The 21,682-nt window shown below is 36.5% G+C and overlaps 1 protein-coding gene across 2 annotated transcripts; it reads left to right on the top strand.

The window, feature by feature from the left end:
• Nucleotides 1-252: 252 nt before the first annotated feature.
• On the top strand, nt 253-20,892 carry LOC105056004 (probable ubiquitin conjugation factor E4). Of its 2 annotated transcripts, XM_010938065.4 has the most exons (17): nt 253-1,317; nt 7,157-7,361; nt 7,503-7,654; nt 7,740-8,031; nt 12,729-12,881; nt 15,812-16,015; nt 16,134-16,246; nt 16,351-16,465; nt 16,618-16,707; nt 16,817-17,020; nt 17,164-17,259; nt 17,743-17,865; nt 18,005-18,097; nt 18,210-18,374; nt 20,229-20,318; nt 20,403-20,615; nt 20,741-20,892. In XM_010938065.4, exons 1-16 carry the CDS (start codon nt 470-472, stop codon nt 20,577-20,579), a joined length of 3,120 nt encoding a protein of 1,039 aa, XP_010936367.2. In that variant the 5' UTR covers nt 253-469; the 3' UTR covers nt 20,580-20,615; nt 20,741-20,892. The 2 variants fall into 2 exon arrangements, with proteins under 2 accessions (XP_010936367.2, XP_010936366.2); XM_010938064.4 differs by having other exon boundaries at nt 20,403-20,892.
• Nucleotides 20,893-21,682: the final 790 nt, after the last annotated feature.

Below are 21,682 nucleotides of genomic sequence, written 5' to 3'. Positions count from 1 at the left end.
TATTTAACCAACAAATTCTCAATATAATAAATAATATAAATTATAATTATAATTATAATTATAATTTTTTTTTAATTTTTAATCGAATCGGATTAAATCGAAAATTAATATTTTTAAAAATAAAAAATAAAAATTAAATTAAATTATATTTAATTTAAATTATATTTAATTTAATTTTAATTCGATCCGAAATAATTTTGAAATAATTTTTAATCTGAAATCGAATTATAAACAGCCCCGCTGGCGGTGCATCCTGAATCCTTGATCACCCTGCAACTCTGCGACGCCACCGAACCCCGGCTTCCTACTCTCTCTCCCCCCACAAAACCCAAACTCTTGGATATCTCCAGCATTTAATCCCGTTTCCTCCGCTAAATCCCAATCCAAGTCTCTTCTCCTCTCTTTCTTTCCCCTGTGACGTGGAACTCTCCCCTCTCTTTATAGACTCCGAGCTCTCTACTCGTCTCCAATGGCGGCCAGGAAACCCCAGCGAACCCCAGAGGAGATCGAAGACGTCATTCTCCGCAAGATCTTCCTCGTCTCCCTCGCAAACCCTGTCGAAAACGACCCTAAAGTCGTCTACTTGGAGCTCACCGCCGCCGAGATCCTCAGCGAGGGCAAGGCCCTCATGCTGTCCCGGGACTCAATGGAGAGAGTCCTTATCGATCGCCTCTCCGGCGATTTTCCTGGCGCCGAGCCCACCTTCTCCTATTTGATCGGCTGCTATCGTCGGGCATATGAGGAGGGGAGGAAGGTGGCCTCGATGAAGGACCCATCGGTCCGATCGGAGATTGAATCTGCTGTCACACAAGCTCGCAAATTGGTCGTCTCCTATTGCAGGATTCACGTCGGCAATCCTGATATGTTTGTGCCTACAGGTGGAGTTGGTGGTTCTGTGACTTCCCAGCTCCTGTCGTTGATCTTCTCGGAGGTTTCGAACCCGATGGATGGGTTCGGGGGAAACAGCTTAGGCGGGGAGTTGAGCTGTCCCCCAAGATTTTTGGAGGAATTCTTTAGGGATGCGGATGCGGAGAGCTTGGAGCCGATTATGTTGGACCTGTTTGAGAAATTGAAGCAGAGTGTTGATCGGGTTTCGGCATTAGGAAACTTTCAGCAGCCATTGCGAGCACTGCTGTTGTTAGTGGGTTTTCCAAATTGTGCCCAGGCTCTGGTGAATCACCCCAGGTGGATCCCGAAAGAGACTTACTTGCTGATTGGGGAGGGCCGGGTGATTGAGATAGCGAGTATTTTAGGAGCTTTTCTTCATGTCAGCGCACTGCCTGACTACAAGGAGTTTAAGAGTAAACCAGATGTTGGGTAAGTTCTTTTTTTGAATGATCTAAAGCACTTTTTTGATATCTGGTTATTTATGTTTTGAATGATCTGTACTTTTAATTTTGATTGAGATATATCCTAGCCATATACTATCATTCATATTTGGTGCTTAAGTCAATTGTTTGCCAAATATCTTCATATGCACTTCTGAACAGTCTATGAGCTCCCTAAAAGGTCGTATCAAAATTTAAATGCTCGAGTACATTGAAGTTGTTTTGAGGTTATCTTATGTTTGCCATGTCATTAGTGCTATCAATATCTAAAACAAACTCCTAGTTATTGTTTTAAAATGCAGTGTATCAAGCTGCATATGTGGCTACAAAATTCTGTCCATCCACACCTCATTTACGTGGCTACCATATGCAGTTGGGCCTTATATTGGACTAAAGAGGGTTTGTTTAGTACTTTGAGGATACATGTGCAGTACAGTCAACATTGTGCAACTGCATATGTAGCTCATCATTGTGCAACCACAATCATGGCCTCAAGAGTTGCTATACTGATTGGTACAGATGTGCACCGACTATGCCACATCGTATCGGTATCGAACCAATACATGATATAAGGGGTGTACCGACACTTGGTGTGCCAAATCGGCCATTGTATCAGTTGTACTGACACATTAATAGGATTGTACCTGTATGGGGGCTTCAGTATTGAGATGGTAAACCTTGCATGGCCTTTTAGTATTGTGTGGCCATATATGTGGCTTCTATGCAGGCCCATGCAAAGACAATATGTTCAAGCTAATGATTGGTTGGATGTGGATTTCAAGCATGCTGGATGCATGTATAAAAATGTTAATATGTTAAGTACTCTATAATTATTTCTATTAAGAGTCAAGCACTAATTGCTAGATAATTTTTTTGTTAATATTGCTATTATTTTTAAAAAAATTACTATTATTATTTATAAATATTTTATTTATTTTTAAATATTTAAATTCTAGCTGCATATATACCTGCACATATGGCTTGCATAACACATAATGTGTTATGCAGTCCCTTGGTTGCCTGCATTTTGTAGTCGCCATATAAGACACGAGTCCTGGTGTATTAATTTAGTTTTTCTTTTTAAAAAAATTCTCCTTCATCTTGAGGTCTCATGTACCCATTTTTGCTTTTTAGTTGCTAATGTGAGTTTCCTTCTCCTTCTTCTTTTATGTCTACATATTGACAAATTTATTGAGAACAAACCTTATTTCAGCTAGTGGGCACCTAGGATTGAAAATGGATCTGATATGGATTGGGTATCGATATATCCATATCTGCATCTCTTTTTATTTAACAAATATGGATGCAGATACTCATATTAATCAAATAGTTAACAAATATGGATATAGATATGGATATTAATTGTATATAGATATGAATTATTGACATGATTTGATGTGGATCATGTTGGTAATTCATATCCATATTTATTTTAAATAGATTTTTATAGAAATTGGAGATTGACAAGACAGATATAAATATAGATATAAATTGAATAGCTTTGTCAAAGATATCATTCTATCGAAGGTAAATTAAGTAAAAGACATGACGATATTGTTAGTTTCTTTCCTCTAATATTCATGAGAGCTATATAAGAGTAAATAGGATTGCAAGCACAACTGAATGTTTGGATATGGATTGGGTAGTATTGTTTATCTATATTCATATCTGGTTTCCGTTGGAAGATATGGATATGAACACAAATAAGGGTCAGATGCTGAGATTTGTATCTATAGCTAGCGGAAATGAATATGGATGGATGTTAACCTATCTATTATCAGCCTATTTGGCACCCTTTCAACTTGTGAGTGGTCTGTTAGAAACTTAGAACCTAATTTCTTTTGAATAGTGTAACGTAATCCCTTGGCAATATTCTCAGAATCTTGAACCCCACATGATTCCTAAGTACTTTCTTAATGAAAGTGTTTAACATATTCGCTTCCATGGATCAGCGCCTTCTCCCACTCTTGCTCTTGCTTTTGCTCCAGTGCCTCCAGCTCTTGGTGTCCTGCACCCACTCCCAACTTTGGCAACGAAGTTTTGAACCCTAGTGTAAGTGTCTCCTGTATTTCTGAAAAAAAGGAGTTGATAAATTTCTCACTTTACATGCCCCTCTTCTTCTCTATTTATTTGTTTCTTTAAATGCTTCTGATGCTAAAATTGTTGCTGAACCACGTATCTTATGAATCTTTGCCTTGGTTACATGCTTTGCTATAAATTCATCCTCCAATTTGTAACTTAATGGCCATGCCACTATGACAAACTAAAATCTTCTTCTTGTTGCTGGACGTTCTCTGGAACTTGCAGCTTGTAGTGTATACCAATCTCAATCTTGTCCTTGCTGCTGATCTACTCAGCAAGCTTTAGAAATGCATTCATTGAACTATGGCATCCTCATAAACTGGGAAAAGGTTTCCCACAACTTATGCTTCAGGGTGACTTCTAGACGTTATACTTGTGGGAGCTAACAGTTTGGCTAGGCTTATCAAATTGTTACTTATCAAATTGTTGAATCTGATGTTTTCTCTTCACCTAGGCATTGTTTCATAAGGGATATCATGCGATGATTTTTTGAGAAGCTTCAACACTAGCTGGTTGATTTCAGTGGAATCAATGACCATCCAAAAGGTCATGATTCCAAGTTTTCTCAATGAAAGGAAGTATTTCTTAGATGAAATACCACCATTTGTTCTGTGACGGTGAAGAGGAGAAGAAAAATCTGTTGCAAAGAAAACAAGAAGCGTTGGGATAAGTTTGTCCTTATTTCTAAATTAAAAACTACAAAGGTGTGATTTGATGTAAAAAGTGACGAAATTGAAGTGCATTTTAAAATCTTTGTTGGCTCATGCTTAGCTTTTCATGATGTAAGAAAAATCATGGCAAAAAAAAAAGAAAAGAAAAAAGAAACAAACAAAAATCTGAGTGTGATTTTAAGGACAGTATGGTGCTCTGTATTTGGATCTGTAAGACCAGATGCATAACAGTAAACACAGCTCTATTGGACTGTTGGAGTTTCTTGAATATGGGTGGCAAATGAAATGGAAGCATTTTTAACAAGGATAATTCTTTCTGTTTTTAGCTTCCTCTGTCAAAATATCAAGGAAAACTGTGTTTCACTATCTTCAGGTATGGAATTCAGCTATAGTTCTGGTGAGGATAATAATTTCTGTTATTAATTTATTGTGTCAAGCTATCTAGGAAAACTGTGTTTACTATTTTCTCTGGAAGTCAGCTATAGTTTTTCTCTTTGTTTGACATGCATCTCCAATTGTCAACAAGATTCGCAGACAAAGGGAATTTATCTATAGGACTTGCCTTTATAGGTGGTAGGCACTTGGTTAGGGAAAATGCTCATTTGGTATCCTCTATCTTGAATTTGAACAAATGTTTTATGTTGGACCCTTAACTTCAGCATATGATAGTCCTAGGTTATTTCCAGGGTCCAGTTTCCTTGTTAAAAAGTAGATCTATTCTCTTCTCAACATGAGATGAAGAGTCATAAGATTCTATTTTTATTTTGTTGCTCTCAAGTTTTAGATTGTGCTCTTCTTGCTTTTATAAGCATAAAGCTTTGTTGCATCTAGCTCTTAAGATGATTGAACTATGTGTTATGCTTTGCCTATTTCTCCTATATGCTATTACAATATTAATAAATTATTGTATGTCACTGATTGCATCATTGTTATTATCAAGGTTTCCTTCATCTTGTTGAAACCAATTGTCATGCTTGGTACTAGCCAGTAGCCACAATGTTTCATGGATTTCAAAGAGGATGCCTCTGCTTCAAGGTCAGAGTTTTTAATCGCATCTAATACCAAACGAAGCAAATCTTTGAATTGTGTTGCATGTAAAAAATGGTGAGAAGTTGACAAACAAGAAGAAGGAAAGGAAAAAAAGTCATGGCAATAAGAGGACTTGGGAAGAAATATTTCATCATGAAGTATCTATGAATCATGCAAGAACTGTCAATTCTAATAGGCCACTATTTGGAAATGTAAAATTTCCTAAAATCTAACTCCTAATCCTAAAGGGACTCCCAAATCACCTACAGAACTCTAGGATTCTAATTAAAAAGAACTTGACTCAAAATTAGCCTTTCAGTCAAAGTAAAACTTCACTAATCAAAGAGCATTTGTTTTTCTAAATAATTATGTTGCCGTCCATATTTGGGTATATCAATCATAAGATTTCTGGGACTATCTAAATCTGTCCAAATGGTTAATATTTTTTTTTTCTTTGCGTGATACTACCTAGTAAAAAGCATAGAGAAAAGAGCCAATCAAAAAAAAAAAAAAAAAAAAGATCCAATCCTTCGTTTGTTGGTCCATTCGGCTCTCCTTCGTCAAAGAACTCTATACCCATATCTGTGCCTTCAAATCAATGCACACATTATTGTGCTCCAATTGGAAGCTAATACCCCTTATATCATTTATTTATTTTTGGAGTATTGCCTAATTTGTTAGATACTCGTAACCATAATTTAATGAAGAAACCTCTCTCTCTCTCTCTCTCTCTCTCTCTCTCTCTCACACACACACACACACACACACACACACACTCGGAGACATTGGCTGGGGCAATATTGCTCATTTCTTGAAGAAATGATGTGAGAATTATCTAGGTCAAACACTTGGGAAAGCACCTCCTGATGTTTGAATTTGTGCCTCCAAATGGCAATGGGCACAATTGCTGGAATATAGAGTAGTTGGCTACAACTGAAAAGCCTTATCCCACATATTTATTTCATGTTTAAAATACTCTTTGTTGCTGTCCATTTTTGCTAAATGCTATATTTCTCATGATGCAAGCCATGGTTTCAGATGTTGGTTTATGCTGGGCAAGTCTCAAAACCTGGTTTTGGGTTGGTATGACAATAAGTCACTTTTTTTAATTTTTAGTTACAACAGGGCATTTTTCCTTTCCAGCTGTCATGAGATGTGCATCAGCACTGTAAGACATGCCAAAGCATTTGCCATGTCTGCCAATGGCTGTTAAAACCTTGATGCTAACATTTTTATCGTGTTCTTGCATTTAAAATTCTTTCTGTTTCCCTTAATTTTTTTCACAGGTCATTCACAATCAATTTGATGTACGTATCTGTTGCAACATCAAATTTTGTTTGCTGTAGATAAATTATATATTGTTCTTTTTTGAATATATCACTCTGACTGACTGGCAATTTGGCAAGAAAAATATGCTAGTGAGAGAAGGTATTTTGCGGCAGTCATCTCTCAAATCATCACATGACGAATTTTGTATAAGGTTGTGCAATAGTTAACTGCTTAACCTGCTTCACATGGAACATGAAAAGAAATGGAGCACAGGAGGTTCTGTATATCTAGTTTTTCTACTAACCTGCTTCACATGGAACATGAAAAGAAATGGAGCACAGGAGGTTCTGTATATCTAGTTTTTCTACTACACTTTTCTTTTTTTGTGACTTATGATTCTGTTTTCACTTATTCAGTAGATAATTAAATCAAAATTCGTTACCTGCTCCTTTTCCTCTTATAGACTATTTGTACTTCATGTAAAAATATTAACCGAAATAAGATAACTTCTTTCCTTCTAAGAAAGCACACTACTAAGTGGAGACTTGATTTATGGTTAATATGGAGCCAGTCATTTAGGCAAGCACATTTTGGAATCATGCCTTTGTACACCACATCGTTTATAACCTGCCTGTAACATGTTAGAATGATTTCCAGTTGTCAGGACATCTGTCTGAATTACCTCAATGTGACTCTAATATGCATGTTCTCATGCTATGATGTATCTTTTTGTTTTTTCCTCATTATCTTTCCATTTTCTTGTTTACAATTACACAGCCAGCAATGCTTTTCTGAAGCATCAACACGTCGTCCAGCTGATTTGTTATCATCTTACACAACAATCAGGACAGTCATGAATATTTTATATGATGACCTTGGAGAAGTCTTCCTTGCCTTACTGAAAAATGTGGATACACGGGAAAAAGTTCTTGAATATCTTGCTGAGGTGATTAAAAAAAACTCAGCAAGGTCTCGCATGCAGGTAATCAACAAAAAGATTAATATTGATAGGAACGCATAATTGATGCATGTTCTAATATCATATGTTATTTTTTCCCCTTTTCATGTTTTACTTCTGTTCATTTGGTTAAAGTTATCACCATGATACATAATCATGCTACAGGTTGATCCGATATTATGTGCCAGTACTGGAATGTTTGTGAATCTTAGTGCTGTAATGCTTCGGCTTTGTGAACCCTTTCTAGATGCAGCCACAACAAAAAGGGACAAAATTGATGTAAACTATTTATTTTATAACAATCGTCTAGATTTCAAGTGAGTCTGTTATCTATTTGCTCTATTTTTTATTTCTGACTCATTTATTTTATTGACTTCTAATTAGTGCCACTGTTTATATTAGACAATTGACAGCAATGCATGCATCATCTGAAGAGGTTGCAGCATGGATAGATAATGAAAATTGTGAGAAGACTGATGGGCATGTCAATAACGTTGGGGAAGATAACCGTGTATTAGAATCCAAGGAAGCTACAAGTTCTGGTGGTAATGGTGGCCTTTCTAATGCCAAGCCATTGATGGGTTGTTCAAGAAAGAGTAAATATTCATTTATATGTGAATGTTTCTTTATGACTGCAAGAGTACTTAACTTGGGTCTTATGAAAGCACTATCAGACTTCAAACATCTTGCTCAGGTATGCTATAAAGAATCTGCATTATTTGCTGAAGATGTCATTATACTCTACATGGTTATCCTGCCTCTTTTTGTTGTATGTTCCATTTTTATTATTGGGTAAATTACCCTGACCCCTCTCGAGGTTTGGGGTAATTATATGATCCCACCCAACATTTCAGAAATATACACATAAACCCTTGGTCAATATAAAAATTTAAAATTTGAAAAATAAAAAAAATATCAATATAAAAAATATAAGACATTTTAAGACTCAAATAGATTAGATAGTGATGATGTTAGTAAGATCATTAGTTTATTTAACAGAAAGATATTCGTAAGGGGTTATGTGTCATATATATATATAGCAAAAGTTAGATAGTAGAATATATATTTTCAAAACATTGGGTGGGAATAATTACCTCAAACTTCAAGGGAGGTTATTGTAATTTACTCTTTATTATTTTACCTTGTCTTGAAAGGTGATATTAATTGTAGAACTTGCAGAATATAATTTATGTGGCTGGTATCAAATTTTCGTATAAATTAATGATGTGAAAGTGTGGGTGGACACTAGATGTTTCAAATAGAGTATATAATGATAAACTAGTTATTTTCTAATTCCAAACACATTTTTGTCAAATTGAAACCCACTTGCAATTACAGGTCACCGCTAGCATTTTCTATTCAGTTATATTGAATTTGTTGCATGACTGGTGCTATCAAAAATTGTTGCCAACCTGCTATTCCAGGTAAAGTTGGAGTATTTCATTTATGATGGGTGTGATTATAAAATACCCAAAGATTAAATTCTCTTTGCTCAAATACTAACAGCTATGGCAGAAAATTGTTATAAGTGGTTTGGACAGTACAGGAACCATCACTTTACCAAATTCATAGCTCAAAAGATCTTTTTGGTTGTTTCACTGCATTATTATGGCTGTTGTTAGCCCAAATAATGGATCATAATGAAGTAACATCGTTAACAAAATTTTGTATCTGAATAAGATATAAAGTTTATATCACTCAGATGTACCGTTACTATGTCAGATAGTGGTTGATGGATAAGTTAATGATGATTACATATAACTAAACATTCATAAACACTAAACATCCATAATTTTTAAGGGATATTATAACATGATGGAGGTGCCTCAAAGCTGTTAATAAAAGTTGTTGCAATGTTAAGTGGTCATAGGGATATTATTTGGTACCATGCTTGTATCTTTGTACCTTGGAGGATATATTTGTGAGAATGTCACATATATCTCGATGCTGCAAAGCACATTCTATTTACACTAGAGCACTACTTACATGCTCAGATAAATGCTATGCCAAACTTGGTGAATCCCTTTTGCGCAACAATTTAAGTCCCAACGGGATGGGGGCCGTCCGGGCCATTCCGTCCCATTCCTTTGAGATTCCGGCACCAGGGATGGGTACGGGATCTCGAAATGCATTTTTGGCCTCCGTCTAGGCCGTCCCATCTTCATCCCGATTGAATCAAACGCCGGCACGGCTGTTCTGATCGTGCCTTAATTTTTTTTTTGCTGCCGACTGCCGTTGATGCTTCGAACGAGCCATTCGTTGCTCGGGGGGGGGGGGATGAAGGAGAAGGGAGTACTAACCTCTTCTTTTTTCTGCTGGTGCATCGGTATCGGCATCATCACCGGAGGGAGCATGGTCTTCTCCCTTCGATTCTAATTTTTCGAGAGCAGAGTATGCCGGGAGGGAGGACAACTCGGGAAGGAGAATGGAGGAGAGAGGAGAGGAGGGAGTTCGTCAGATTTTCCAACAAGGAGCCAAGCCAACCGAGATGGAGAAGGGAGGAGAGAGGACTGGAGGGGAAGGAAAGAGAGCTTGGCACCGTCGGACTTTGATATGAAATTTTCTCCCGCGATGCCATCCCTTTGATTGCGCGATTGTAATGTATCTTGTGCCTGGTGTCAAACCCATGTCCAAGTGAACCAGATCAAATCTTGGAGCATATGCATGGTGGATAGCTCGCAACCGGGAATTGGTGAAATACAAGGGGTGGCGTGGCGTGTTATCCCCCATGGGCGGTCCAATTCCACCAGGTGCATGCCATATGGAGGCCGCACCCACAGGCCTTCGATCTTGCGCTCGTGGCTTCATTTGGTCTTCGCATCCACACTATCAAAGCACTCAAATGTAAAAAAAAAAAAAAAAATCATCGTATCCATGTTTTAAGGGATTGAACTTTTGACTTGATTCGCATGCCCATACAACTATTCCCAAGAAAAAATCGTCGTATCCAACATTCATATGAAAAGGAATTCATGGGACTAATTTTGTCAGACGAATTCACATGGACGACATATGAAGAAAAATTTTAAAAAAATAGTGATGGGACTCTTGCGTGGTCGACAGCTCGACACTCAACTAATTTTGAAGTTCAAATATATTTAAACAATAAATAGATCAATAAAACTTCAAGATAAGTTCAAAAAAATAATATTTATATATATAAAAGGGCGTCTCAAGCGTATACTTGGATACCGATCGGGATGGCCACCGGGATGGGGTGGGATGCGGGGCATCCCGTTTCGGGTGAAAACCGGGACACCCCTATCCCAAGGGATTTAAAATCTTACTTTTGCATATCTCCATGCCACCTATTCATGTGACTACATTTGAAATTGCTTAGGGGCTAGCATTCATTGCGTGATGGGGATTTGCCAAACTGTGTGCTGCTATATCCTATATTTTCAGTCTTCATACCGGGTCCTCTACTGCTAAATTAGTGGTATGAGTCAGGTCAGTGCAGGGTCCTTGTATCAATATATCTTATGCTGTTAGAGTTGAGACAGCACTGGTACCATATGTTGGTATGAAGCCTGTGAATTGTACTGGATCATTGTGGTACACTCTGTGCTGACAGGTAAGGGTTGATGTTGCAAACATTTGTTATGTCACTATTCGCCTGCATATAAGCATGTTTCATATCTGGTGGGAGAATTGATAATATACATCCTTCTTCTGAGAAGTCGCATGAAACAGGTGTGAACTAAGAGCATCAATGGGCTAGAGTAGTTATGTAGAACTGAGCTTTTTTTTTTTTTTTTGAAGTGTAAAAAAAGTTAATGTTTCTGAATATTCTGTTAGGGTCAATTAGTTCTTACAGTGGCATATAATGACCTATGACTTTGACAAAACAGTATTGTGACTTTTTTCTATTTTATTTTTAAAAACTAAAATTAGCAACATAAAATTTTTAGTTTCAGATTTGAGAACAGCAAGAATTTAAAAAGTAAAAACTGTAGTGACCATCATATAACATCTTTAGGTTAGTATGTTATACATACACAGTACATGCAAAGAGCTACTTATGTTTAATTTTATATTTTATATTTTATATCTCATATAGATCATCATGAACCATTGCAATAGCTGTTATAATTTTTTAACATCATTATTTAAAACAATGATTTTTCCAAGTGTCGGGCATCCATGAAACTATGGCAGCAGTATCTACTGATGCATAATCTTGAATTTTCAAATTGATGGATGATTTCTTCATCTAACAATGTATTTAGTTATTTGCATGTTGTTCTTGTTCTTTTCTGACATGGTTTTATTGGCGCAATGAAGCATAGACATCTGCATGAAATAAAAATTTCTTTCCTATCCTTCTTGTTTGTTTCTTCTTTTTCTTTTTCTTTTGTTTTTTGGGGAAGCACGATGGGAATGCCACCATCCAGGTTTGAAGCAGAACCTCTCCATGGAGGAGAGGAATGGCAATTGGCTGACCTAAGTCCAACTGCCTCCTGTCTTCTTTTTTCACTTGCCCTGAATAGGTATTTTATTCATTCTTTTGAGTAGCCTTCCTCTCTTTTCACTGGGTAACAGGTTTTGCTAATCTCCTGCTGGGAGCAGCATAGCTCTGCTGAACCTTTTGTTTATTTAATTTAGCATGACTTTCACATCATGCTGTAGAGATGCTACATATGGGCAGCACACATGCATGGGATCTGCCTGGCTACATATCCCACTTAAAGTCTAAGGTGTGATATGTAACTGGCAGTGCACTGATTTATTGAAAGATTCAGCTCACTTCCTTTGAGTCCGCTGCGGTGTCTATTTGGCATGTTTACCGGGAGGCGAACAGTGTGGCAGATTGGGTTGCATGTTATGTTGCCGAGCACACCAGAAGTTGGATCTGGCAACAGGGTGAGACATGCCTATGGGCCCTGCAGGACTTTTTGTTTTCTGACTTTATAAGTCACACTCACGCTAGAGCAGTATGATTGCCCACTTGTACCAAAAAACAACAAGATTCAGCTCACTTTGGACACATTCTGTGCTCATATGCAGAATACCTGAGCTTGATGTATTGTATTGCACATATGAGTAAAACTCATCCATGTCCATCTTTTCTAGCTTAGGAAGTTATTATATGCTGGTAACTATTATGCCCAATGTTTAACGGTACCTTTTTTTAAAAAATACTTTGTGTTGCTTTGTAGTTATTTGAAAGTGGCCTTTAATGCAGACTTAACATTCAGCATATGCAAGACAAACTTATATATTGATTTTTCTGTCAACTATCTTCTTAATTGACTTAACAAGAAGGTTTTTTATACCACAGTCCAAGATAGCTTCAGTCATAAGGACATCTAGTCCAATTTTTTTTTAATTGTCTTTTTGTAGTAAATCAAAATTCTGTTAATAATATCTTTTTTGTTTATAAAATTTTAGGAGCTGGCAAGGTATGAAGAAGATTTGTCAACCTATAAAGCCATGAGAGATGAAGGAGCTTCACCCCAACTTGAGGCTGATATAAAGCGTCTGGAGAAAGCAATTGAGATATTGTCACAGGACAAACTCTGCTATGAAGCTCAGATACTAAGAGTATGTTGTTGAAGTCACATGGTTATCATTTTTCCATATAGTATTCTACTTGTTACATATTCCATATTACCACTACTTCATTTTTCATTATCTGATCTTCTTCACCATGAGTTTCTTCAAAAATTCTTATTCACTTTAGAGGACTGTCAATTGTTGCCTCGCTGCATTCAAATGGTATCTAAGTTTTCTTTTTAGACCATGTATCTAGTAGGTGCTAATCGTATTTTCGACATCTTGCTTGATAAGTGAATTTAATGTTTGATCCAAGGTTCGCCATACCAATTGGTACTGTAGCATATTGGACGTACATACCGAATAGGTACGTAGTCTCGTATTGTACCAACACTTGGTATCCTCGCCATCTCATACCGTACTACATATTAATATGGGATCCGGTACCGAGACGGTGAACCTTGATCTGATCAATATGTGGGTTCATTTATTTGGCTTGTTATCGCCACAAATTCCACCTTATGTTACATATAATCACAACTAACCTTTATAATTTCCTTATGACACCTATTGTGAACACATGCAGAGCATAAGGTGTCTTTTGAGAATATATGCCTTTGAACTTTTCTGGGATATAACCTGTGAGACTGCAGTCTTCAATGTACATTGAATAATCATTTTCCCCATATGTACAACTAATGGGGTGTAACTGCATTCTTCCCTTGGTAGTTGACCTGTAGAAATTATTACAATGTTCCTGGTGTTGGTTGTGTTGTTGAATGGTATGGTGGTTGCTAGTGCTTGTCTGAACAAAGCTATGGAAAATATTAGTAAGTTTTAACATCTGTCTTGTGTCTAGTCTATGCCAGTCAGCTTTTTAAAACATGGCTGTGATATGTGGGTGGTCAAGGGAATGCATAGTGCAAATTTGGTATGTGGACCGCATATGCGAGTTCATATACATCACTATTTTTCAACTATTTGAAAATAAATATTATATATTAAATACCATAATAACAACAATAACTATACTAATTTTTTTTTTTGAATGGACAATAATAATATTAGAGCAATAATAACTAACAATTTGTATTTATTGCTTAGCACCTCTTACCTAGTAGGAATAACTATAAAATAATTGACATTTTAACATTACTAATGCTATGTTTGGCCAATTTAAAACCCACATCAAGCCTACCCATCAGCTTGGACCTGTTTCCTTGCTTGGGTCCACAAAAGAGCAGGCTCTATGTAGGCGTGCAAATGATCCAAGCTTAGCAGAATATCAGGCTGCTTTGCTTGGTTCCAGGTTTTACATCCCAGCGGGATGGGGGGCATCTCGATTGTCCATCCCTTTCTATGAGAAAACGGGATCGAGACGGACTCGGGATACTGAAATCCATCCACGCAGGGAGAGAAGAAGAAACAACAAAGAAGGAAAGAAAAGAAAGATAAAGAAAAGAAAAAAAATGAAAGGAAAGAAGAAAAACAATGAAAAAAAGAAAGGAAGGGAGAAAGAAAGGAGAAAAAGGAAGGTAGAGGAAAAGAAAGCTAAAAGGAAGAAAGAAAAACAAGAAAAAAAGAAAGAAAGAAAGAAAAAAGAAGGAGAGAAAGATAGAGGACATCAATGGGGATGGATGATCGAGATTGCGGTCATCCCGTTTTATAGAGAAACTGGTACACCGTTATCTCACGAGATTTAAAACCTTACTTGGTTCAGCATGTTAGAAGAGCTATTTGAGCTCGGCTTAAGCCTGAGTTCAGCTTTGAGCCAATTGCTCAAGTGTGGCTCAGCTAAGCTCTACGCCGAGTCGAACTTTCCCACTTTCTTTTTTTTCCAAACTAAGACACTGTTTAGGCTCGGCTGATTTAATGGAGCCCAGCTCCAAAAGAAGTTTGAGCTCAGCTTGTTTTGTAGCTGAAGCCAGGCTTGCATGAGCAAATACTGAGCCAAGCCCAAGCTGATCATCAGCACCTTGGTTCATCTGCAGCCCTAGCTATTTATATCTCTCCAGAATCAATACTAAGCAGGCTGTACGTGCAACCACACAATGATGAGTGGATCGCCTTTTCAGTCCATTTGTGGTATGATTGTTGCATATAGGCAACGTCATACAGTCAAGGGATCACATACACATGCTGGCACATATGCTACTGTATAAATTATAAAAAATTTAAGCACTTGGCTAGTTCAGGATTATTCAGTTGGCCTTTTTTCAACGAGCTTTCTTTCAAGATGTTCAGCTTACCATGCATACACTGCAAAAGTGTTTTTTGCTTCCTTTTTTGGGTACCAAAATTATAATATAAGTAACTTTCTATGCCCTCCTGATGTTAAACACTTTTATTGGCAAGTAAGGTTTTCAGGCATGAATTATCTGAAAATTGATATGCCTGCCCATGATTTGGGCCTAGAACAATCCTTGTTACTTAACATTCTCCTTCTGGAAAGTAAGTGGTCAGGAGCACCAAGAAACTTGTGCAGAAAAATGGGGACTTCTGAACCTGAGCCTCTCAAGAGAAATATAGTTTCTAGTACTGAAGAGTGTGGTTTTAGTTGGCATTAGGTTACTTGCTAGCTTATATATAAGATGTTCATTGGATGTGGTTTCCTTGAGTTCCTTGGTTTGTAACTTCCTCCTAAAAAAAGCATTAGCATCATTTGATTATGCCTGCATTTTGTTCAGGTCAATACCTAATTTCCTCTTCAGCTCCTCTGTTTTAGTGAAACAATGAAGAAAATTTTTCTTCTGAATTTTCTGTATGATTATCTTGCAATAAACAGCAAAACCATTCTTCCGATGGATAAGCACTGGTCCATGATAATATGAATGCTGTTCTTGTGTTGTTCGGCATGATTGTTATTCATAATTCAGTGCTTGAGAACACATCTGGTTCATCTTAACTCACTTTCAGAATAATTATTACTTGTCAGTTCAAATCCATGTTTCGCCTAATTAGACATCTTTTTGTTGAAGGATGGGGTCCTACTTCAACGCACTCTATCTTTCTACAGATTAATGGTTGTATGGTTGGTTGGTCTAGTTGGTGGATTTAAAATGCCGTTGCCATCAAAATGCCCTATGGAATTCGCATGCATCCCAGAGCATTTTGTTGATGATGCAATGGATTTACTTATTTTAACTTCTCGAATCCCAAGAGCTTTGGAAGGGTTTGTGCTGGTGGGTTTCCTTATAAACTTTTCCAATCTAGTTTCTCCTTAATAGGAGAGGATTTTGTATTAATTTCTCAAGTTTTTGAACTCATGACAGAATTCATGTTATAATAAATTTTGACCAGGATGATTTTTTGAATTTTATTATCATGTTCATGGCAAGTCCATCTTATATCAAAAATCCTTATCTGAGAGCCAAGATGGTTGAAGTGTTGAATTGCTGGATGCCGCAAAGAAGGTGAATCACTTTCTTTCCAATAAGCTGAATGCTGATTTGTCAGCTTAGTTGATTTTGTGGGTGAATGTTGTGCATGTAACTATTATGTTTCTTTAATCTTGCAGTGGCTTATCTTCTACTGCCTCCCTTTTTGAAGGGCACCAACTATCTCTTGACTACCTAGTTAGAAACCTTCTAAAACTTTATGTGGACATTGAATTTACTGGCTCTCATACGCAGGTGAAAATTGTAAATTTTGTTATTCTTCTATATTTTCTTATTATAGATTTAATATTTGTTTATCCGGTATATGATCTTCTATTGGGCGAAGTCATTAAGGAGAATTGTCCTCTTTGTTGATTGTTCATTTGCTTGTTATCATGCTTGTGCAGTTCTTTGACAAGTTCACTATTCGCCACAATATTGCTGAACTTCTTGAATATCTATGGAATGTGCCTAGCCATCGTAATGCATGGAGACAGGTAAGATGACCCTCGTGGTAGTAGTTCTATATACACTTGACTTTCATTGCTAAACATTGACATTTACCCATGCTGCAGCCTTTAATTTTCTTTATGTATAATGATTCAGATTGCTAGAGAAGAGGAGAAAGGAGTTTATTTGAATTTTTTGAATTTCCTTATCAATGATAGCATTTATCTTCTTGATGAGAGTTTGAATAAAATTCTTGAACTCAAAGAAATAGAAGCAGAAATGGCTAATTCTGCAGAATGGGAAAGAAGGCCAGCTCAAGAGAGGGAGGAGAGAATGCGCCTTTTTCATTCGCGAGAAAATGTGAGCTTTTAACGAGTTTTCTTAGATAAAATTTTTAAATTTATAAAGCCTTTCTTGTTGTTTACAGATATCTTGGTGCTTTATGTGAGCTATGCTACAGATGACAGACATTGCCTTACACATCTACAACTTGATGCTTTCAGATTGTTCGATTTGACATGAAGTTGGCAAATGAGGATGTTGGAATGCTTGCGTTCACATCTGAACAAATTCCTGCTCCTTTTCTTCTTCCAGAAATGGTGATCTACTTAAACTAACCTATTTTCATCCTTCAACAATTCTTAAAGCTGAAGTCAACCAGTTATGAGGAAGCTTGTCTTTGGCCACATATACATTTAAACTTTCCACTTCAAGATATTTACTTTGTACTGGAAACTTGACCGGCAGCCTTGTGGAGACTGATCAAAAGTGTTAGCTAGAAATGTCTCATTTTGTAAGCTCAGATCCAGTGCATAGGGACTGACTCCACAACAGCTGAAAGCATAAACTGACTGTTTGGAACTTAATCCTCTTGTAAATGTTAGTTAACTGGACCAACAAACAAATCAGACAGGAAATTTCTAATTTGTAGGTCCTAATAAATTGAACAATCTTTTCCCATATTCATTTGTGTTGACTTGTATATATTTTGATTTGGTATTCTGTACAACAATATCCAACTAAAATCTTCTATTTCATGTTGCACTTGAATAATTTTTGCATCTCTTACCACCTCATTTCAGGTAGAAAGGGTGGCAAGCATGTTGAACTACTTCCTTTTGCAACTTGCCGGCCCTCAACGAAAATCTCTCAGTGTAAAGGATCCAGAAAAATATGAGTTTAGACCAAAGCAATTGCTAAAGCAAGTTAGTATCACGTAGGCCTTGGTGCTTTTGCTTTTGTCTTAATCTAATCTCATACTTAATGAACTAATAGCATGCATATAGAACTTAACTGTTTTCTTATTCTGAATAAAAACTCATGCTATGAATGATTCATTGGAAGATTGTCGAGATCTACATCCATATTGCAAGGGGTGACAAGGAAAACATCTTTCCTGCTGCAATCTCAAAGGATGGGCGCTCTTATAATGAAAAAGTATGTCTCCAGTGGGGCTGTTTTGTCTGTGCAAAACTGTGTCATAGAACAACACTTCTATAGTTCTATGTCTAACAGTAGTTGTGGCCTGATAGCTTTGACTTTGCTGCAGCTATTTGCTTCTGCAGCTAATATTTTGCGGAAAATTGGTGAAGATGGAAGGGTAATTCAGGAGTTTGTTCAGCTTGGGGTCAAAGCCAAAGAAGCAGCTTCTGAAGCAATGGATACTGAGGCCGCCCTTGGCGAAATACCTGATGAATTCCTTGACCCAATTCAGGTATGCATTTTCATTATCTAAGACAGATGCATATAAGCTCATACAAAAACTGAAGTGTGTGTTTTAAACAAGTCTATTGCAGTTTTGCTTCGATTACTCTGTGAAATAGATTTTCAGGCCGGAAAGCATGTTCTTATTCTAGAACATAGCTTGCATACGTCCAAGTTATGTGGAAGTTACCTTTTTAAATTTTAAACTAAGCTCTAGCTGGCCAGCTCTATGAATTGACATATGATCTTTCAATTTGGAAAAAAGAAAGGTTGAATGTCAACTTTATGCCACCCTCTGTGAGTTATTAATGAGTTTCTGTCTCTAGGATAACTATGGGCAGTATAGGGGCTGACAATAAAACCGAAAAGCCCAAATAGTAGGAGAGAAACCTAATTCATCAATTCTACAATTTAAGCTCACACAACCAAGTCAAAACCCTCCAATTAAGAAAAAGTCTGGGAAGAAAAGGATTGATATAATGAATTTTATCCATCATGGGACAAATTATAAATGAAACAGAAAAACTTTTTTTAAGAAAATTTTTTAAGGTTTCACAATTGTCTACTTGAACTACCACAGAATTCTTCAAATGCAAAAATAGTACTGCAATGGCGAGAATATTTATGAAAATCTTGTATTCTTATTGCTAGTTTGTTTTTCCCCTTCTCCATTATTAATTTAATTCACCATGTAGCACTGAACCAATTATTGCATGCTTGAGTCAGTCCAATTAGCTAACTCATACAAACAATGAATTCTTGAAGTTTATATAATTTAATTTATATAAATGTTTTATTGTATTATTTGTATAGATGTCTTTTGGTTTTTCAGTACTGTGGTTTTTTGGCTGAGTAAGGAAGTAAAACCTTGAATTTCTAGGCTAAAATGAAGCCTCATTTCTAAACTTTTTGTAGTGGAAGGATAATTGGAGGTTGGAAACATTCTTGTAAAATTATGAATACTATTCTTTGTTCATGATCGCGAATATCCTATTTACTATACTATTTGAAGATTTTTTTTGTTGACAAGGAATAAAATACGCCGAGCTGTTTTCCAGCAAGGATGTTAGATTATTAAATATTTATTTGGACATTAAGTAATCGAATCAGTTGGCTAATTGATTCATTTAATGTGGTTGCAATATTTTCTTACTTGGGGAATGTATTGAACTTCTCACCATGGTTGTGTTATTGAACTTGTTGAGTGAGAAGGTTCCCTATATATTTGGAGTAAAATTTAGTAGCAGAAATGGAAATTTGGTTGGTGAAATCTCTCCTTATTTTCTTCCTCAGCTTGCTTGATGGAAGCCCCTAATAGAGTGTTAAGGAGACAAAGAATTGTGTATGACATTAAGTGTATAATAATAGTAATAAATTGTCGAAGTACATATTGGCAATGTTATCAATGGCCCATGAGGACTAGCCTCTTCCTTTAGACAAGTTTCTTGATCTCTCTTGTGAGAGAAAAAATATAAATTCTCTCTCCTACCACATAAAAGAACTTGAAGGGACACTGTTTATTAGGAAAACGTTCTTGTATTGTTATCATATCTTTGCATGTCTTTGGTGCTTATTGCCTCCTCTCAACAAAGCCTGCATTGGAGACACTCAATTAGGCTTTTTTTTCCAGCTTCAGAAAATTTTATTTATATAAAGTTGGTCTAAGTTGCTCCTGTTGTGTGTATTCATGTCTTTAGTTCAATATGATTATTCTCAGCAAAGCTGCACTACAAATGTCACTTAGTAGTTGGTTCTACTATTAAGTCATGTAGTACTCAAAGTTGGAAATGCAAATGAACGAATGTGTTTCATATCTCCTTTATTTGTTACTTACTGTGAATACTAATAGAATCTCGTCATGCAGTACACGTTGATGAAGGATCCCGTCATCTTACCCTCATCAAGGGTAACTATAGATCGAGCAGTCATCCAAAGACACTTGCTTAGCGATAATGTAATTTTTTTGGTGGCTGATTTCCTTTTTAAGCCATTATTGTTATCTCTAACATGGTTAACATCTGTCATATTTTATATGCAGACTGATCCATTTAACCGTTCTCCTCTCACTCAAGACATGCTAATACCCAACACCGAGCTTAAGTTAAGAATTGAGGAGTTCATCAGATCCCAAGTGCTGAGGAAGCACAGCCAAGGAAACTCGATCACTGGAGGAGCTGCTGAACAAGCTGATGGTGTAACTTATACAGAAGAGTGATCCCAAAAGTGTCGAAATTGGTTTTGCATGTCCAAGGTAGTCATCAAAGATGGACTGAAGTTTATTGAAGATTTAGATTTTACATAATATAGTGATGATCTTATTATCATGATGGATGGTCTGAAAGCCTGCATTGCTGAACCTTAAGATTCATTTTACAGGGACAGGGAGATAGTTTCAGGACAAAGGAAATAATCTTCTTTCTTGTATTATACTTGATAACTTTATATATTGTATATGATCATTTTGGTGATAATTTGTTCCATCATTTGTCTATTCTAAATGTTTATGTAAATAAAAATCCTTACATGAATCTTACTTGTCTACAAAACATTTTTTGTATCCTCATAATTCAATTCCTACCAGCAATTGAAGGGATGTTTGTTTTCTTGCTTGACAATTTTATCAGATACAAAGTCGTCATTGGCGGTTGCTTAGTTAACCTATTATTTGGATAAATTAACCTCCAATTGGATAATCAAATAGAACTAATAGATAAAACATACATAAGATTGGGCCTCGTCCCTAAAGGTGGCATCATATTACTCTTTGGAATCAGATCCAGGTATCTATTCCTCTATCAGAAAAGACATTGAAAAGCCTTGATGATTTTCGTTTACCAACGGATGCATAGACAAGGCCAGGTTGGTTAGTGATAAGTGCTCTGAGTTCACAGTTTTCTGCAGATGACTTTTTAAGTGTTTGTACTACATATATTTGCAGCAGCTAATTGATTTGATCGTTTGAACATTGCATTAGTAGCTTCTTAATTTTAAACGAATGCTGGATGATCCAACCCATGTGTGGTGAAGCCACAGTGGAGATGTTATGGCATGTGAGTCAAGGTAAATTATGCAATCATAGAATTAACTGTGCAAAATAGATTGATTTAAGACTTATGTTGGGGAGAAAAATAATGCTTTGAGCTGAGAAGTTTGCAAAATATGTGGATAGCCATTTGTGGACTTACGATTTTCCATGACTTGAATTGAGAATAGTAGATTTTGTGAAGGTTTTGTCAATATAATCTCCACACTGAATTGTTGTTCTGATTTGGAATTTTTCCTTGTTTACTTGAGTCTGGACCCTACGGTCTTAGAAAC

The sequence above is a fragment of the Elaeis guineensis genome, chromosome 13 (genome assembly GCF_000442705.2).
Source record: "Elaeis guineensis isolate ETL-2024a chromosome 13, EG11, whole genome shotgun sequence".
Taxonomy (NCBI): domain Eukaryota; kingdom Viridiplantae; phylum Streptophyta; class Magnoliopsida; order Arecales; family Arecaceae; genus Elaeis; species Elaeis guineensis.
The sequence above is the reverse complement of the archived record's forward strand: the minus strand, read 5'-3'. Positions and strand labels throughout refer to the sequence as shown.

Excerpts from the sequence above, each read along its gene's own strand:
- LOC105056004 (XM_010938065.4), top strand. The coding sequence starts at position 470 with ATGGCGGCCAGGAAACCCCAGCGAACCCCAGAGGAGATCGAAGACGTC. Across the intron at positions 7,655-7,739 it reads AACAATCGTCTAGATTTCAA|ACAATTGACAGCAATGCATG; the intron begins GTGAGTCTGTTA and ends TGTTTATATTAG. Across the intron at positions 12,882-15,811 it reads ATGAAGCTCAGATACTAAGA|GATGGGGTCCTACTTCAACG; the intron begins GTATGTTGTTGA and ends TTTTTGTTGAAG.